The sequence below is a fragment of the Miscanthus floridulus genome, chromosome 9 (genome assembly GCF_019320115.1).
Source record: "Miscanthus floridulus cultivar M001 chromosome 9, ASM1932011v1, whole genome shotgun sequence".
Taxonomy (NCBI): Eukaryota; Viridiplantae; Streptophyta; class Magnoliopsida; order Poales; family Poaceae; genus Miscanthus; species Miscanthus floridulus.
This window is the reverse complement of record NC_089588.1, coordinates 14560782-14575444: the sequence shown is the minus strand read 5'-3', so window position 1 is coordinate 14575444 and position 14663 is coordinate 14560782. Positions and strand designations below refer to the sequence as shown.

Sequence of the window (14663 nt, the reverse complement as noted above, 5' to 3'; positions counted from 1 at the left end):
ACAACCACCACCACCACTGCCACTCTACTCTTCTACTACTACAACCACCACCACCACCTATTACTACTACTACCACCACAATCACCTACTGTACTACTACTACCACCACCATAGCCACCTACTACTACTACTCTACCGAACTCTACTTCTACTAAAACATACTACCACTGCTACTCTACTACTCGCCTATGGTGTCGGGGGCTGGGAGGGCGTCGGGGTGTCGGGGTTGGCCGAGGCGCGCCGAGGACGGGGAGAGGATGGCTGTGGCGGTCGAGGGCACGCCGAGGACGGCCGGGGTCGCGCCGAGAGGGCCGGGGGGACGCTGCCGTGGGCCGGGGCGTGGGCCGTGGGGTTGGAGCAGCGGGCGTGGGGCGGCGGGCGTCGGTAGGCTACGGTGTCTGAGGCGGCCGGCGGAGGCGCGCTGATGTGGGCGGGCCGGCGGGTGAAGGCGGTGGGGGCACGCCGCCGTGCGCGGGCGGCGGAGCGACGGCCGCGGTGTCCGAGGCGGCCGACGGAGGCGCGCCAGTGTGGGCGGGCCGATGGGCGAAGGCGGTGGGGGCATGCCGGCGGGGGCGCGCCGCCGTACGCGGGCGGCGGAGCGGCGGGGGCATGTCAGCGAGGTGGGGCGGGCGGGCGCCGGTGGGCCGCGGTGTCCGGGGCGGCCGACGGAGGCGCGCCAGTGTGGACGGGCCGGCGGGCGAATGTGGTGGGGGCACACCGGCGGGGGCGCGCGACGGAGTGGCGGGGGCGCGTCGGTGGGGTGGGGCGGGCGGGGGCATGTCGGCGGGTGGGGCGTGCGCGCGGCGGGGCGGGACGGCGGCGCGCGTGTGTGCGTGTGTGGGAGGGACACATGTGGAGATATCCTGGTTTGTAAGCATCGTATGTGATAACGTGCACCAAACCTTCTCAAATTTTTATCACATCCTCCACATACGATATCATGACATCTCGACAAGTTTCATGATTTTTGGACTTCGTTTGCATTTTATAGAATTTAAAAACAATTCGTCCGCAAGTTCGTGGTCATGTTTCGTGAACAAGATGTTCGAAATTTCGGATCCGTTCCTGGATACGGCCTACACTATACTCAATACCATGAATATCATTTTTTGAATCATTAAATTCCATTATTCGATGCACGTGCAGTTTAAATTTGTATTTTCCAAAAAAATTCAATTAAATGAAATAAATTAACTAAATATAGCAAAAAGCCATAAAAATGTACCGAATTTTAACATGGAGTCTCATGTAATGTAGGAAAACTCGAGAAAAATTTTGGAGTTCAAAAGTGGGGAAAAATAGTTTGCCGTTATTCTTTGCCGAGTGTTAGGGTCTAGCACTCGGCAAAGAAGTGGTTTGCCGAGTGCCTACCCGCTGGCACTCGGCAAACCTGGACGGCAGGCGGCGGCCGTTACCTGACGCCGCTTTTTGCCGAGCGCCAGGGTTTGCCGAGTGTCTGGCTTTATCGAGTGCCTGACACTCGGCAAAGCCTTCTTCGCCGAGTGTATATCATTGCCGAGTGCCCGACTTTTAGCCCTCGGCAAAGAAAGTTACACTCGGTAAAGGCCCTATTTCCCGTAGTGCCCAGGGTACCGTGTATCATAGGGTCATGCCCAACTGACGGCATCCAATCGATCAAAAATAAAATCAATTTATCATTTCACTATTCCATCCTTTTTCCTCTCCTTGAGGCCCTCATACTCTATCGACTATCGGTCGTCCGGCCTCAACTGCCACCCTTTCTTCCTCCCGCCATATCTTTTTCTTAGGAGCATATCCTGTAGTGCTCAGGTACACATTCCTCTTCGCTAGCTCGGAGACATTATTCAAGTGGATGGCAGATAAAGAAATAAAATTTAGTGGCATAAAGGGCAATAAGTTAACTTTGGAACACAGATACATAAGGAATAGTCTCGAATGAACAAGGGAGGGGGTGGAGCATGGGACGGGATGACCCATGACCCTCGATCAATCATCTGAAAGGATCCATTATTACGTGAGCAGACTAAATGGTCTACATTTTATCTCTGATTGCTGCTCATCTGATCCTCATCATCATTATTCACAAACTAACTTCGATAAAGTTTCTCCTCATGAGCTGGAAACATGGATCATCACTACAGAGTGGCTTCTCATAAGAGATCGGTTATTACGTAGGATCAGCGCAAAATCCATGAATCAACAAAGATGCCACCATGTCGGGGACAACAAAAGCCCTAGCTAAGAACCCCCAAAAGACACCAATGATGCATCCTGGCTCATTTTTTTTGGTGCAATAGCCTCAATGGCAGTACCCAAAGGCCATGCTGCCTCAATGTAGTACTCTCCATACTTCACCCTAGCCACCAATGTAATCTCCTTCGTAGGAGCCAAGCCTGTATAAACCACATTAGGTTTGTTTAGACCGCCTAAATATTGTCACGCAAGGAAATTTTCTAGGTATACAAACTTCAGTACTTACCAAAGCCATCTACAAGCAATGTGTATTGGTAGATGAGATCCATGCATATGTATGGCACATCGAGGACATTAGGGTACGCAACTTTGGCTTCTTGGGCGCTCAGTGAGCAAACCTTGTCTGCAGCAGCTTTGAACGCCTTGGGGGTGGATTTTGCACTGGGTGCCTCACTGTCAATGAAGCCAAACTGCGACATGGGTTCAGACAACTTGTAGGATTAGACCTCACATTCCACAACATATGTGTTTATTTTCTTGGAATGTGACAATATCTTGTTATCTAGTTTCTACATGTTTTATTTAAGAGGAATTCTATATACATCTATATACCTGGGCAGCTTTGTCAAAGAAGAAAGATGCGACATAGAGGTTGTCTTGGCCAGCTCCACCACCTCCATTCCACACGCCGTTAAAGGTGCAATTCTTGGTTTCACATGGTGCATTCAAGTTCAGTGCCTTGATTATCTCATCTCTGCACTAGTCATACACTGCACCTTCAAGTGACGCTGTTGCATCATATTCCTTCCCATTGTAGGTGTATTTACCTTAAGAAATAATAATAATAATAAAACACCCAATTAAGGATTGTTCTATGTACAGTTTATATCAGAGAAAAATGAATCAACAAACGAGGACAAAGTTGCATTGTCCATGTCAGCATACCACTAAATCCACGCAATATACAATGGCTAAATGGCCCATTCTTTGCCTTTAGGATCTCCACGCGAGCGGCTAAAGCGCCACAGTACAAGTAACTACATAAGAAAACATGGGAAATTACTTAATTTGAGGAATAATCCCATATATGTCACTGAATAAATCTTAAATCTCTGAGATACCACTGTCAGTGATTGTGGAGGCCCCATGTGTCATAGACACTGTGATGGCAGGAAGTTTTCCTGGTGGCATTTAAGGAAATATCCAGTATATATAATTTGTTCAGGATTTGAAAGAGAAAATACAATGACAAACTCTCATCATGGTTCAACTTTTATTGTGTAAAAATTGTAAGCACTAGCATATGTATTTATCTATACAAGGACTAATCACTATGGATCCTTCGAGGTACTCCGATCCTATGAAAGATTATATAATGTTATTGCGGTGTAATTAAGTTAAGTTTAAACATAATATTGCTTAACCTGTGAACATAGAGGTTATAATCTTTCCCCTTGAGGTACTCCTTTGTAATGTATGGATCCTTCCCATCAGGCACATCAGGAGCAGTTGCAGTAGCATTCGTGGAGATGGCATAGGCCATTTGCACTGATCCACCCCCCATATCAATTACACCAACCGTATTTGAGTAGTCCCCTCCCAACCTACCTAACAGATAATTCAGAGCCACCTACAACAAATGCACATGCATCACAGTTTGCAAATTGAGTACATACAAGAGATACTATAGGTGTTTTTTTCTTCTTTTAAAGACCAAAAGTAGATAAGTAATGTACATACCCATAGGTAAGATCCTTCTTGGGATCCCTCGAGAACAGTGATAAATTTGGGGTTGTACTGAAATTTGCTCTTGGTGTGGACAAGATCTCTGACCTGTATTAAGAAACAATTAAGTAAGCAGTCTTTGTGTGCATGTAGATTACACATATGAGACATAATTTGGTCCAGAATATTATAAAATGAATTAATGTACTGCTTCAAGAATTCCTTCTGCCTTCTCATCTCCGATTAATCTCAGACCAGCAGTTGCCTGCAATTTTGATATGCAAGAAACACTTTAGTTTGAGAAGAAACTAGAGACTTTCAACAGGAACGGCATGATATCCTTAATATTTAGCTTTATCATTGTTAAGTGCTAGCTTATACGCGTATTTAAAACATTAACAATTACATATCTACTCCCTCCTTTCGGAAAAGAATGTAATTCTCATTTTGTTCATAAGTAATCAAATTTAAGTTTCACCAAATACATAAAAAAGATTACTAATATTTATGATGCATAATAAATAAATATCATTAGATTAGTTATGTTGATACAAATGGTGATATTATTTTATCTACACCTAGTAAAATTAGAGAAAGTTTGACTAAGCGCAAATTTTTAAAGTTACATTATTTTTGGGATTGAAGTATTATATTGGGAAGGGGCATTCAGATTTTCCTTTACTTGCCAGATGAACTTAGACGAAGGAAACAATTACCCCAAGTTTAAGCGGAGTATTTTTCTGAAGCCGGCGAGGGACAATCTTCTTAGCTTGCTCAAGAAGGGGGAGTAGGGAGCTTGCAGCCTCTTGAGGTCGACCAGCATATGAGCGGGCTTTACCTGGATCAATAAATTAAATAAATTAATAAAAAACATGTGTAGATATAAGCTTATCGGTGATCCAATCAGTAATTTTGCTTTACATAGGGCTCGTTTGGTATAGCAACAACTTCGACATCCATGTTGAATTTGTACTTTTAGGTTAAGATTTGAATATTTATATGTAGTCCAAAATATAAATAAAATTAACCATCTATATGCTCTTAAATCTTAATGCATCTCCAGTTTTAGGTCTAAGATTTTTAGAGCAACAAATACCGCCTAACTTGGTCTAAGATATTTGTTTTGTGAAAAAGGTCTAAGATATTTAGGTATTCAAAGATTTCGTGAAACTAGAATTATATATGTCAGACAGTGACGTATAGGAGTAGAAAAGACGGCTGAACACACTATGGTATTTAATTTATTATCCATCTGTGTTCTTTGTTGCTAAACTGATGAGGTGTATTCTTTGTTAATGGTCAAAGTAAAAATAATAATATAATAGGCGGACTTATATTTAATTATGATGGGAAGAAGTAAATAAAACTTTTTATTATATGTCCTATTGCATAGGGGAAGGAAGCCCTATTGCACTAAAAGAAGTCACACACCTGCTTTTGTCCAAGCGTGTGGACAAGTGAACGGTTCTGTATATGGGCAAAGCATTCGGTATAGAGCTGCTTTGATCTCAAATTCAGTTTCGATCTGGCAGAAGAATTAATGGAAATACTGCATAGTATATACCTTGGCGAAGAACTCGATGTCATCGCCGATCTGGACGAGATCGAGCTTCTTGTCGAACATGAAGACGTGCACCCGGCTCCCCGTGCTCCCAGCGTCGAAGATCACAGCGTACCTCCCGGCCGACGACCTGGAAGCAGCCGCGAGGTTGTTCTCATTCTTCACTGCCGGCTCGAGCTCGCCGACGGCGTCGTCGGCTGCGTGGCCGCCCTTCCGGCCAAGAGGCGAGGCCGAGGCGAGGAGCAGGAGGAGAAGCAGGGCAGCAAGGCCGGGGGCGACGCGAGCCATTGCCGCTGCAGTGCCGGCCCAGCTAGTAGCAAAGTGCCAAAGTGGCCGGCCGGCCGACTGGCCACTCCCACTTCACTCTCGACTCGCTCTGAACTCCACCTGGATTGGGTGGACTGCACGTCTATAGAGAGAGAGAGACGGGTGGTCGAATGGATCGGAGGTGCTTTATTCACGTTTGTACACTTGTACACTAAATAAAGTATCGTGTGACATGGTTTATTATTGCAAAAAAAAAAGAAAGATGTGGGGTAGGTGGTTCTATATATAGGACCCGTTTGGCGCTGCTCCTGACGGCTCCGGCTCCTCACCTCGAGGTACTGTAGCAACACTGTAACAGGAGCCATTTCGGAAATTGAGGCGCAAAATGAACTGAAAAGAAACCGAAAAGAGAAGGAGCCGGCGAAGCCACAATTTCGAGCTCCGCCGGCTCCGTGCTATAGTGCATGAACAGTCCAGAGCCGGAGTCTCTAGGAGCTCCTCCAAACGGGTCCATAATAGTCGTGTGAATTTGCCATACTGATAGATGATGCCGATTTCACCTCGGGAGTCAGGAGAAAACGACGAACTATGTACTGCACGATTGTTGTTTTTTCTTTCTCCTCGTGTAATCGTGTTACACGCGGCCTTCTTTTTTATTAGAAAAGAAAGAAAATGTGAACCACTGACCCTTACTACTACAATGCTTCGAGGCCCACCACTTTTGCAGCGACAACCACATTGTGGGGTGTCACATCTTCTTGATTTGGGAAAATATATTCTACCTCTTTAAATTATCGTCATAATCTAATTTTCCTTTAAGCATTCCGTTAAGAAATACTCCTGCCGCGTGCAAAAGGATCTAACTATAGAATTTGTTCGAGTTAAATAGTTTAACTTTGACCAAATTTATAGCGAGTAGTATTAACATTTATGGTTTCCAATTAAGTTTACTATAGAAATATACATTTTAGTTAATTAGTTGGCTTATCTTTTTATTATGAATGTTAGTATTTTTTATATAACTTTGGTCAAAATTCAAATGGTTTCACTCCTTAAAAACTGATAATTACATTGTTTTGCAGACAGAGGGCGTACTGGAGTAGCTAATTTCTTAAATGAATCCAAGCGGTAGTCTAGAACTCCAATTTGATGGACTAGTTCCATCATAATGGTATCTTATTTTGAAAAAACGACTCCTCAAAGAAAGTCTTCTTGCCCATCTGCGGGAGCCTCTGACTTGCGAGCTCATCTTCATATGATGATGCTGCCTGACTACGGAGATATAGGTTGCCGCCGTGCGAGCGAGGCCCTGCCGGCGGTGGTAGCTCGCCAGACAGCGAAGTGCCGAGAAGACCCTGCGGCCATGCCAAAGCTGGACAGCCTCATCCACGCCAGCTACGACACCGTGTCGACGTCACGACACGATGTCGATCGAGGCGATGGCTGTCATGCCTTCGCCTTTAGATCAAAATAGGGCTCGCTGGAGAGGCCAGCCTCGGCAACTCGGTCGTGGGTGTATTTTCATTCAAGGCGAGGCAGGAAGGTGGGAGTAAGTTGGATTCCAAAACTTGGTCGTGGGCGAGTACAAAGCTTGGTGAAAAGAAAAGGCTCTAGGCTTGACTTTTGTTTTCTCGGACTTGCTAGCCCGGACGTTTGATTCTTGACGCTGGCGTCAGATGGTACCCGCTCAGCGAGCGAGCGAGCACCCCAGCGCGTCGGGTTTGCGGGCGAGCGCCCCAGCAACAGGCCCGCGCCGCCCCAGACGTCGCTCACGACCCCTCGAACATCGGCCACGCCGCTAGTCGCTTACCACACGCATCCTATGTGCAACCCTCGATCTATCTTTGAAACATTCAGATGCAACAGTTGCAACATACAAAGAAGACAGATGAAATACTTGAAACATGCGTTTGAAACACTTAAAAACCATTGCAAACATATGCAACATCCAAATAAAACACTTGCAATAAACGTATGAAACACCTAAAACCACTTGAAAAAATACGCTTGCAACATGCATGTAACATCCAGATCTACTTTTACAACATCCAAATGAAAATACTTGTGACATACGTCTGATACAGATAAAACATACACTTGAAACATACGTGTACGGCCATTGCAGCATGTGCAACATCCTAATCTACTTTGCAACATCGATAAGGACCACTTGCAACATACCTCTAAAACAGCTGAAACATATGTTTGCAACATGCGCTTTCAGTGTAACATCTCCTTACTGCTTGGGAATGGAGGCTCGTCGGTGTGTGGAGTTCACCGGTCGCGCGGAACTCGTTGCGACAGGTCCAGTAGAGAAGGCTGTGACGGGTCACTCCCAATGGAGAAGACGGACCGCGCGCTGGAGAAGGCCACAGTGGGTAGCCGTGATGGGCAGGAGGCACCATGGAGAGGGAGGAAGACGAGTAGCCATGCTAGGCACGGTGGAGATGTCAGTCGGCGGTCGGCTCTTGGACGCTGTGAAGAACACCAAGGTGGTGCGGGCGCGGCGGAGCACTGTCGCGGTGCTGCAGTGGAGAGCCTTCTGGAGAGGATGAGTGTAGAAGAGGCTTCTGGACAGGACGCATGAGTGGACAAGAGGATACGATGTTGGGTCATTGGGCTAATGTCGTGGCCCGCGAACGGCGGCGTCCGGACGATCGGACGGCCGGGTGTAAGCATTTCTATTGTTGTTGTTTTTTTTTGGCAAACGACATCAGAGTTTCACCATGTGTAAGGGCTATGTCCACCCGTCATATGAATAGTAAACAAACAAACAAACAGATGCATTAGATGTAATCTAAGGATAGAAGGATTCAAATTAACTTAGGTGGATAGAAGGATTTAAGGTGCCGGTTATTTATCAATTACTTTGCTCTTTTACAGTGCAGATGTTTAATTTGGTGGATTGGGTAAGCATCAATCGTGTGTTTGCTCAAAAATCCCTTGTCACTTGTATAAAGATGCAGCAACAAAACGTTGCAGTGGCAAATTTCCCTTTTTTTTTTACCAGCTTATTATAAGAAGCCCACCAACAAAATGTGAAGACAATCTGCTATGAGCCTATGACTCAAATTTTAGGTGCCCATTGGACTCCCATCGGCCCACGCGCGCAAAGCCGAGCCAGGAAAACAGCAGCAGCAAGCCTCACCGGTGAGCCCAAGTGAATCCTTTCAGTGGACTGCAGCGGAAGCAGATCGACGCAGGCGACATGGGCTGCTGGCGGCCCACGATTATTTTCGCCTGCCCCTTCCTGATTCAGGCTGGGTTTTTTTTTTCGGGATTTCTATTCATCGGTCAGCTGTTTTTCTTTCCAGTCATCGATCGATTTTTTTTGTTTGTCTCGGGCTGGCTTTTGTTTGTGGGCTTGCGTCCTGCACCCCAGTTTTGTTAGGTGCGCGTAGGTACTCGTGTTAACGGGAACTCTTGATCGTATTATTACAGTGTTTTTCTCTCAAAATAAAACAGTATTAGTCGATTAAGCGAACATGTGATCGTTATCGAGTTTCAATCCGAAATCCGCATCCAATTATTTTTTTTCAAAATCCGCGCCTATACTGTTCGTTTTGACTCCTTTTATCTGCTAAACGAATTTCTCTCAAAATATCCAGCCGGCCCTATTACTCTTGTGTGTTCATGTTCATCTTCCAGAAGCGGACGATGCGATCCTTGCTGGTAGCAGCGGGAGCGCCTCTGCTCTAGCACCCCTCCCTGTGGTACTTGTCGATTCGTCGCCTCCTTCAAACCGTCCGGTGGAAGAGCCCGTTCGTGGTGGGAGCATCTCGAGCTCTCTGTATTCTTTTGGTTGGTGTTGATTCGTCTCCTCCTCCAAACCTTCCGGTGTAAGAGCTCGTTGGTGTTGTTTTTGTGGCGGCGAAGGTACTCTTCCCTTACCCTAATCCTTTCTGAGTTTCATTGTCCTTTGTTGGATTCTGTGTGTTATCTGAATGGATTGTGTTTTCATTTTTCCCCATATGCAGGCATCGTTGTCTTCATTTTATTTTTCAGTTATCTATTGTTTAGGCAGTTGATTCTACAGGTGTTTGGTCTTGATTCGCCAGATTCTGCAGTATTTTCAACACTATCTCATGCCTTCTTAATCTCTCTTGAATCATGCAGAACATCTGATGGCCAGATCCCTAATTTGTGTGTTGTGTTAAAATGTTTATTATGATCCGTGTAGTGTGGTTAGTTTGAAGGTTATTATTAATTTTTGTTTATTTTTGGGCAGTAAGATCTGGGTTTCCTGGATATGCTCAAATATTATCTCCAGTCATATGCTTTTGCAAAATGGCTATACTTCATGAGAATTGTGTCGTTTTCAGTAGCAATGGCATTTTCTTAGTTAGTATTGCAACTAGCTGCAGTTTAGTAGTTAGTATTGTAACTAGCTGCAGTTGGGCACTAGTAGCAGTGGTAGTTTCTTGCAAACCGAGACAAGCAAGCAGGCAGCGAGCTACAATAGATGCATGCATGAGGTGAGATTCAGCAGACATCCCCCTGGAACCAGAGCTTATTTTGTGTCTGATCAGCGGCGAATCCAGGAAATATTTCAGGGGGCTGAACAACACTACTGCTCGATCTTAAGTCTCAGCCCCCCTACACTATAGAACTTTGCCTAAAAATTCATGGGGGCTCCACAGGAGGTTCCACTGCTTCGGTATGGGTAGGGGGGGCTCGAGCCCCCCCCCCCCCCCCCCCCCCCCCGGTTGGATCCGCCCCTGTGTCTGATACTATGATGAGCGTGATAACAACGGCAGCGACACATCCAATACTAGCTACTAGTGGAGCCTTTAACTCTAGAATGAACAACATCAACATTACAAAAGGCTAATAATTCTGGTACTAGTGTTCTCCTAGGAATGGTCAGCATGCATACACGAGTACGTGATACATGTGTGCAAATCCATGAACGAAGACCGCTTCCTGTAATCTACCAACCCTAATAACCACCATTCATTCACTACTAGAAAACAGACCTTTCACCCACTTCGATTTTAGCCTTTAGTCTCGATATTTTTTGCGTTCGGGACTAAAGGACTTTTAGTCCCGGTTAGTAATACCAACCGGGACTAAAAGTCACCTTTAGTCCCGGTTGGTGTCACCAACCCGGAGTAAAAGTTCACCAACTTTTAGTCCTGGTTGGTAACACTAACCGGGACTAAAGGGTGACCTTTTAGTCCCGGTTGGTGTCTTCAACCGGGACTAAAGGTCTTTTACCCGGGACTAAAGGTCTCCCACGAGTCTATTCAAAAGGAGAGCACATATGACTCTGTCACAAGTGGTGTGCAGTTGAGTTGGTAATGTACCTACGCGCGAGGAGAGAGGTGTTGGGTTCGAATCTCACGTAGAGCAAGCGAGGCCTCGAGGATTTCCTTTATTTTTTTTCTTCCGTGGGTGACCTTTAGTCCCGGTTCCCAGACCCGGGACTAAAGGTGTGGACCTTTAGTCCCGGGAATTTAGTCCCGGTTGGGAAAATCGGGACTAAAGGGCCTTCCCAACCGGGACTAAAACCTGTTTCTCTAGTAGTGCTTGACAAATTATTTCATTAACTTTAGTGTTATTAATTTTAATTCACTTTAAGTTTTAATTGATTTTTTGTTTTTTAGTTTAGTTTATCAGTTAAAATTCAGGTTTCAGAGTTTCTAGACTTTAGTTTCAGGTTCATTGATATGTTGAGTTTTTTTTCAGTTTCAGTAACACTGTTTGGTGCTTTCAGTTATAAAACTTGTTTCAGATTTAGTTTGTCTATTTAGTACTTTCAGTTTTAAAACTTTAGTTTTTTAGTCTTTGTGAAGTTCAGACTTGGTTTCTTCGTGGTACCTGTGTCGCTCCTATGTTTAGTAGTCTGGCAGTGGCAGGACATAGTAGCATGTTCTTGAGCTTTGTCTGTTGGCCAGCTGCTTGGTTTCTTCTTTGCTAATTAGCAGCTCGAGCTTGAAATTTTAGTGTAACTTTAGTGTCATTCATTGTCAAATTATTTTAGTAATTTTAGTGTCATTAATTATATGTTCATTTTAAGTTTTAATTGATTTTTTAGTTTTTTAGTTTAGTTTATCAGTTAGAGTTCAGGTTTCATATTTTCTAGACTTTAGTTTCAGGTTCATTGATATGTTGAGTTTTTTTCAGTTTCAGTAACACTGTTTACTGCTTTCAGTTTTAAAACTTCAGTTGTTTCAGATTTAGCATGTCAGTTTAGTGCTTTCAGTTTTAAAACTTCAGTTTTTTAGTCCGTGTGAAGTTCAGACTTGGTTTCTCCGCGATATCTGTGTCGCTCCTATGTTCAGTAGGCTGGCAGGTCATAGTAGCATGTCGTTGTGCTTTTCCTGTTAGCCAGCTGCTTGGTTCTTCTTTGCTAATTAGCAGCTTGAGCTTGGAATTTATTTCAGCGTCACATCAGTCTAGTGCTTTCAGTTTCACATATCTGCCACCATATAAGCAGATATGTTGAGTTTCAGTTTCAGTCATATAAGGTTTGGGGGTTTCAATTTTGCATGTTGCATGCAGTACATAAATTTTAGAGCTCCTGAAAATTTAGTTATAGTAAACCGTGCCTTTCAGTTTCAATTATATTATGACTGCACACATATCTGCCACTATATAAGCAGATATGCTGAGTTCCATTTTCAGTTTCACTAACTCAAGATTTGAGGGTTACAGTTATGCATGTTGCACGTAGTAAATAAATTTTAGAGCTCCTAAAAATTCAATTACAGCAAACCAGTACGCTAAAACTAAATTGCATTACTTTGAATTCCTATATAAATGGAACAAGGCTGCACCAGGGGCCGAATAGTGAATGATGATAGGCCGAATTGTAATTTTCTTTAGACAACTATGGGCTTGTAGCTGAAAATTGCAGTGCTTGTCTACTTCTGTTGTAAAACTAGGGTCTGCTATTTTCTATTATCTATAAATTTCGATGTACCTATGAATAGCTTCGTAAAGTTGACAACTTTATTTATTATAAGACATGTTAAGTTTAGAACTTTACCCTTTTCTGAAACACAAGTTACGTGAAGCTGTCTGAAAAGTAATTTATTTTTGCAACTGAAGCTATAGAGGGCTGATATGGCTTTTTATAGCTCTGAAGTTGTAGTTTGTGTAGATGTTCTGACATGTAAAGTGATTGGCATTTTGTATCTTTGAAGTTGTAGCTTTTGTCAGAGATCAACTACATCAACATGGTGATGTCCAGTATTTAATTATCCTGCTAAGAAAAATAGTAGTAATTATTTTCCTTCCTGCAACCGATTATGTATTTTCACTTACTAAAGGTCCTACGTGATAATACAACCAAGCATATTAAAGTATCTATCTAAATACTGAATTTTCCTGAAACCTTTTAAGATGAGTTTGTCATGGTAAACTGTATGGCAAGGTAATTTTCAGTTAGAAAGTTAGTAGGCTTTGAATTGTCTTAATGTTGCATTGTTTTTAGGCAACCACTATGTTTTACATGCACGGGCTGTATTGGCTTGCTACTACTTTCTAGAAGAAAGTCCGGCTGCAATTTCCTTTCTGAATTTTTCTATTCTGCTCGCCTCTCTTTCAGTTATGCAGCTTGTTCATATCTCCATCTATTATGCAGGTACCCCAGATAGTAGTAGCAGCAAGCTAGCAACCAGCACCGTATAACAAGTGCTGGTCATCAGGTTTGCTTTGTAAAACTAGCAGCTCGTAATTCTCTTTGCTAACTTCTCAATGCTTAATTTTTTATTGCTATGATGTGCTTCTTTAATTATTAGTAGTGCTATGGTAACTACGACTGCTAGTCTGTCCTCCCTTCGCCAACACTAAATCTAGTTGTGCTAGCAAGTATTAATTTGTAATTCTTTACTCTGTTTTTAGAAGAAAAAAAAAAGAACATAAAGTGTGATTCTTCTTTTTGCAAAGAGAAAATGCGTACACAAGAAACTTTGGGGGCGGTGTATCTTCGGAGGCTAACAACAGCCTAGTAAGGTATGAATCTTGAATCTGATGTTTTTTAGAATCTATTTTAAGTTAAAGTTCAGGTTCAGGTCTGTATAATGAAGGTTCAGTTCAGTTTAGTATCTTGCATTAGAGTTTCAGTGAACTCAGTCCCATCGTGATTCAGTTCATTGAGTTTACATTTGGTTTATTTATTTGCAACTCAGATTACAGTGGTTCATTGAGTTTCAGAAAATTTGTAGTAGTAGCTAGCTGAGTTTAGTGTGGTTTTCATTTCCTGTGCAATGTCATTTTCATGATACAACAATCTACCTTTATAATTTGTTCCATACTTAGCTGTTGTGTTTTTTTTTAGCTGTTTGTTTCTTATATTAATCTCTTTTTAGCTTGAACTACATGGATGCTTGGCCCGTTGGTGGATGGTTAGCTGTAGGTTAGTTTCATATCAATGTTTGAGTGGTTAGTAATTGAGCCTTTCAGTTTTAAATATTTGAGAACATGTTTGCCAGCATCAACTTCTCCAAGTTACGGTCCTTGACAGTGTTCGGAGAGTGGAGGTCATTCTTCGTCCCCGAAAAGATAGGGCTGCTCCGGGTACTGGATCTGGAGGATACATCAGGTGCACAAGATGAAGACCAGGAGCAGATGGTGAAGTGACTGCATCGCCTCAAATTCCTCTCTGTCAGGGGGTGTGGAGATGTCAGTCATCTACCGAACTCCCTGGGCAGCCTGAAGCAGCTCCAGACTATGGATATTAGGGACACGGCCATATGGTTAATAGTGTTTTTCTCTCACAACAAACCAGCATCAGTCGGGTTTATCAGCCCAGAAACCAACCAGCGAACAGGCCGATTGGTTTTTTAATTTGGACCCACTATGATAACGGTTTTGGTTTCAGATGTCCAACGACTCTTTTTACTTGCTTCTCTTTTTTACAACGTATCAGGTGCAAACCAATCAACCTGTGTAAACTTTGAAACTATCAATCAGGACCACTAGATATTGA

General features: G+C 43.5%; 1 protein-coding gene and 1 pseudogene across 1 annotated transcript; both read right to left on the bottom strand.

The window, feature by feature from the left end:
• Positions 1 to 389: 389 nt before the first annotated feature.
• Positions 390 to 779, bottom strand: LOC136479287 (proline-rich receptor-like protein kinase PERK2). The gene has a single exon (XM_066477206.1). The coding sequence runs from the start codon at positions 777 to 779 to the stop codon at positions 390 to 392; it is 390 nt and encodes a 129-aa protein (XP_066333303.1).
• Positions 780 to 1886: 1107 nt separating this feature from the next.
• LOC136481398 (probable apyrase 3) lies at positions 1887 to 5806 on the bottom strand (annotated as a pseudogene).
• Positions 5807 to 14663: the final 8857 nt, after the last annotated feature.

Coding starts and splice junctions, on each gene's coding strand:
- LOC136479287 (XM_066477206.1), bottom strand. CDS start 779: ATGCCCCCGCCCGCCCCACCCCACCGACGCGCCCCCGCCACTCCGTCG.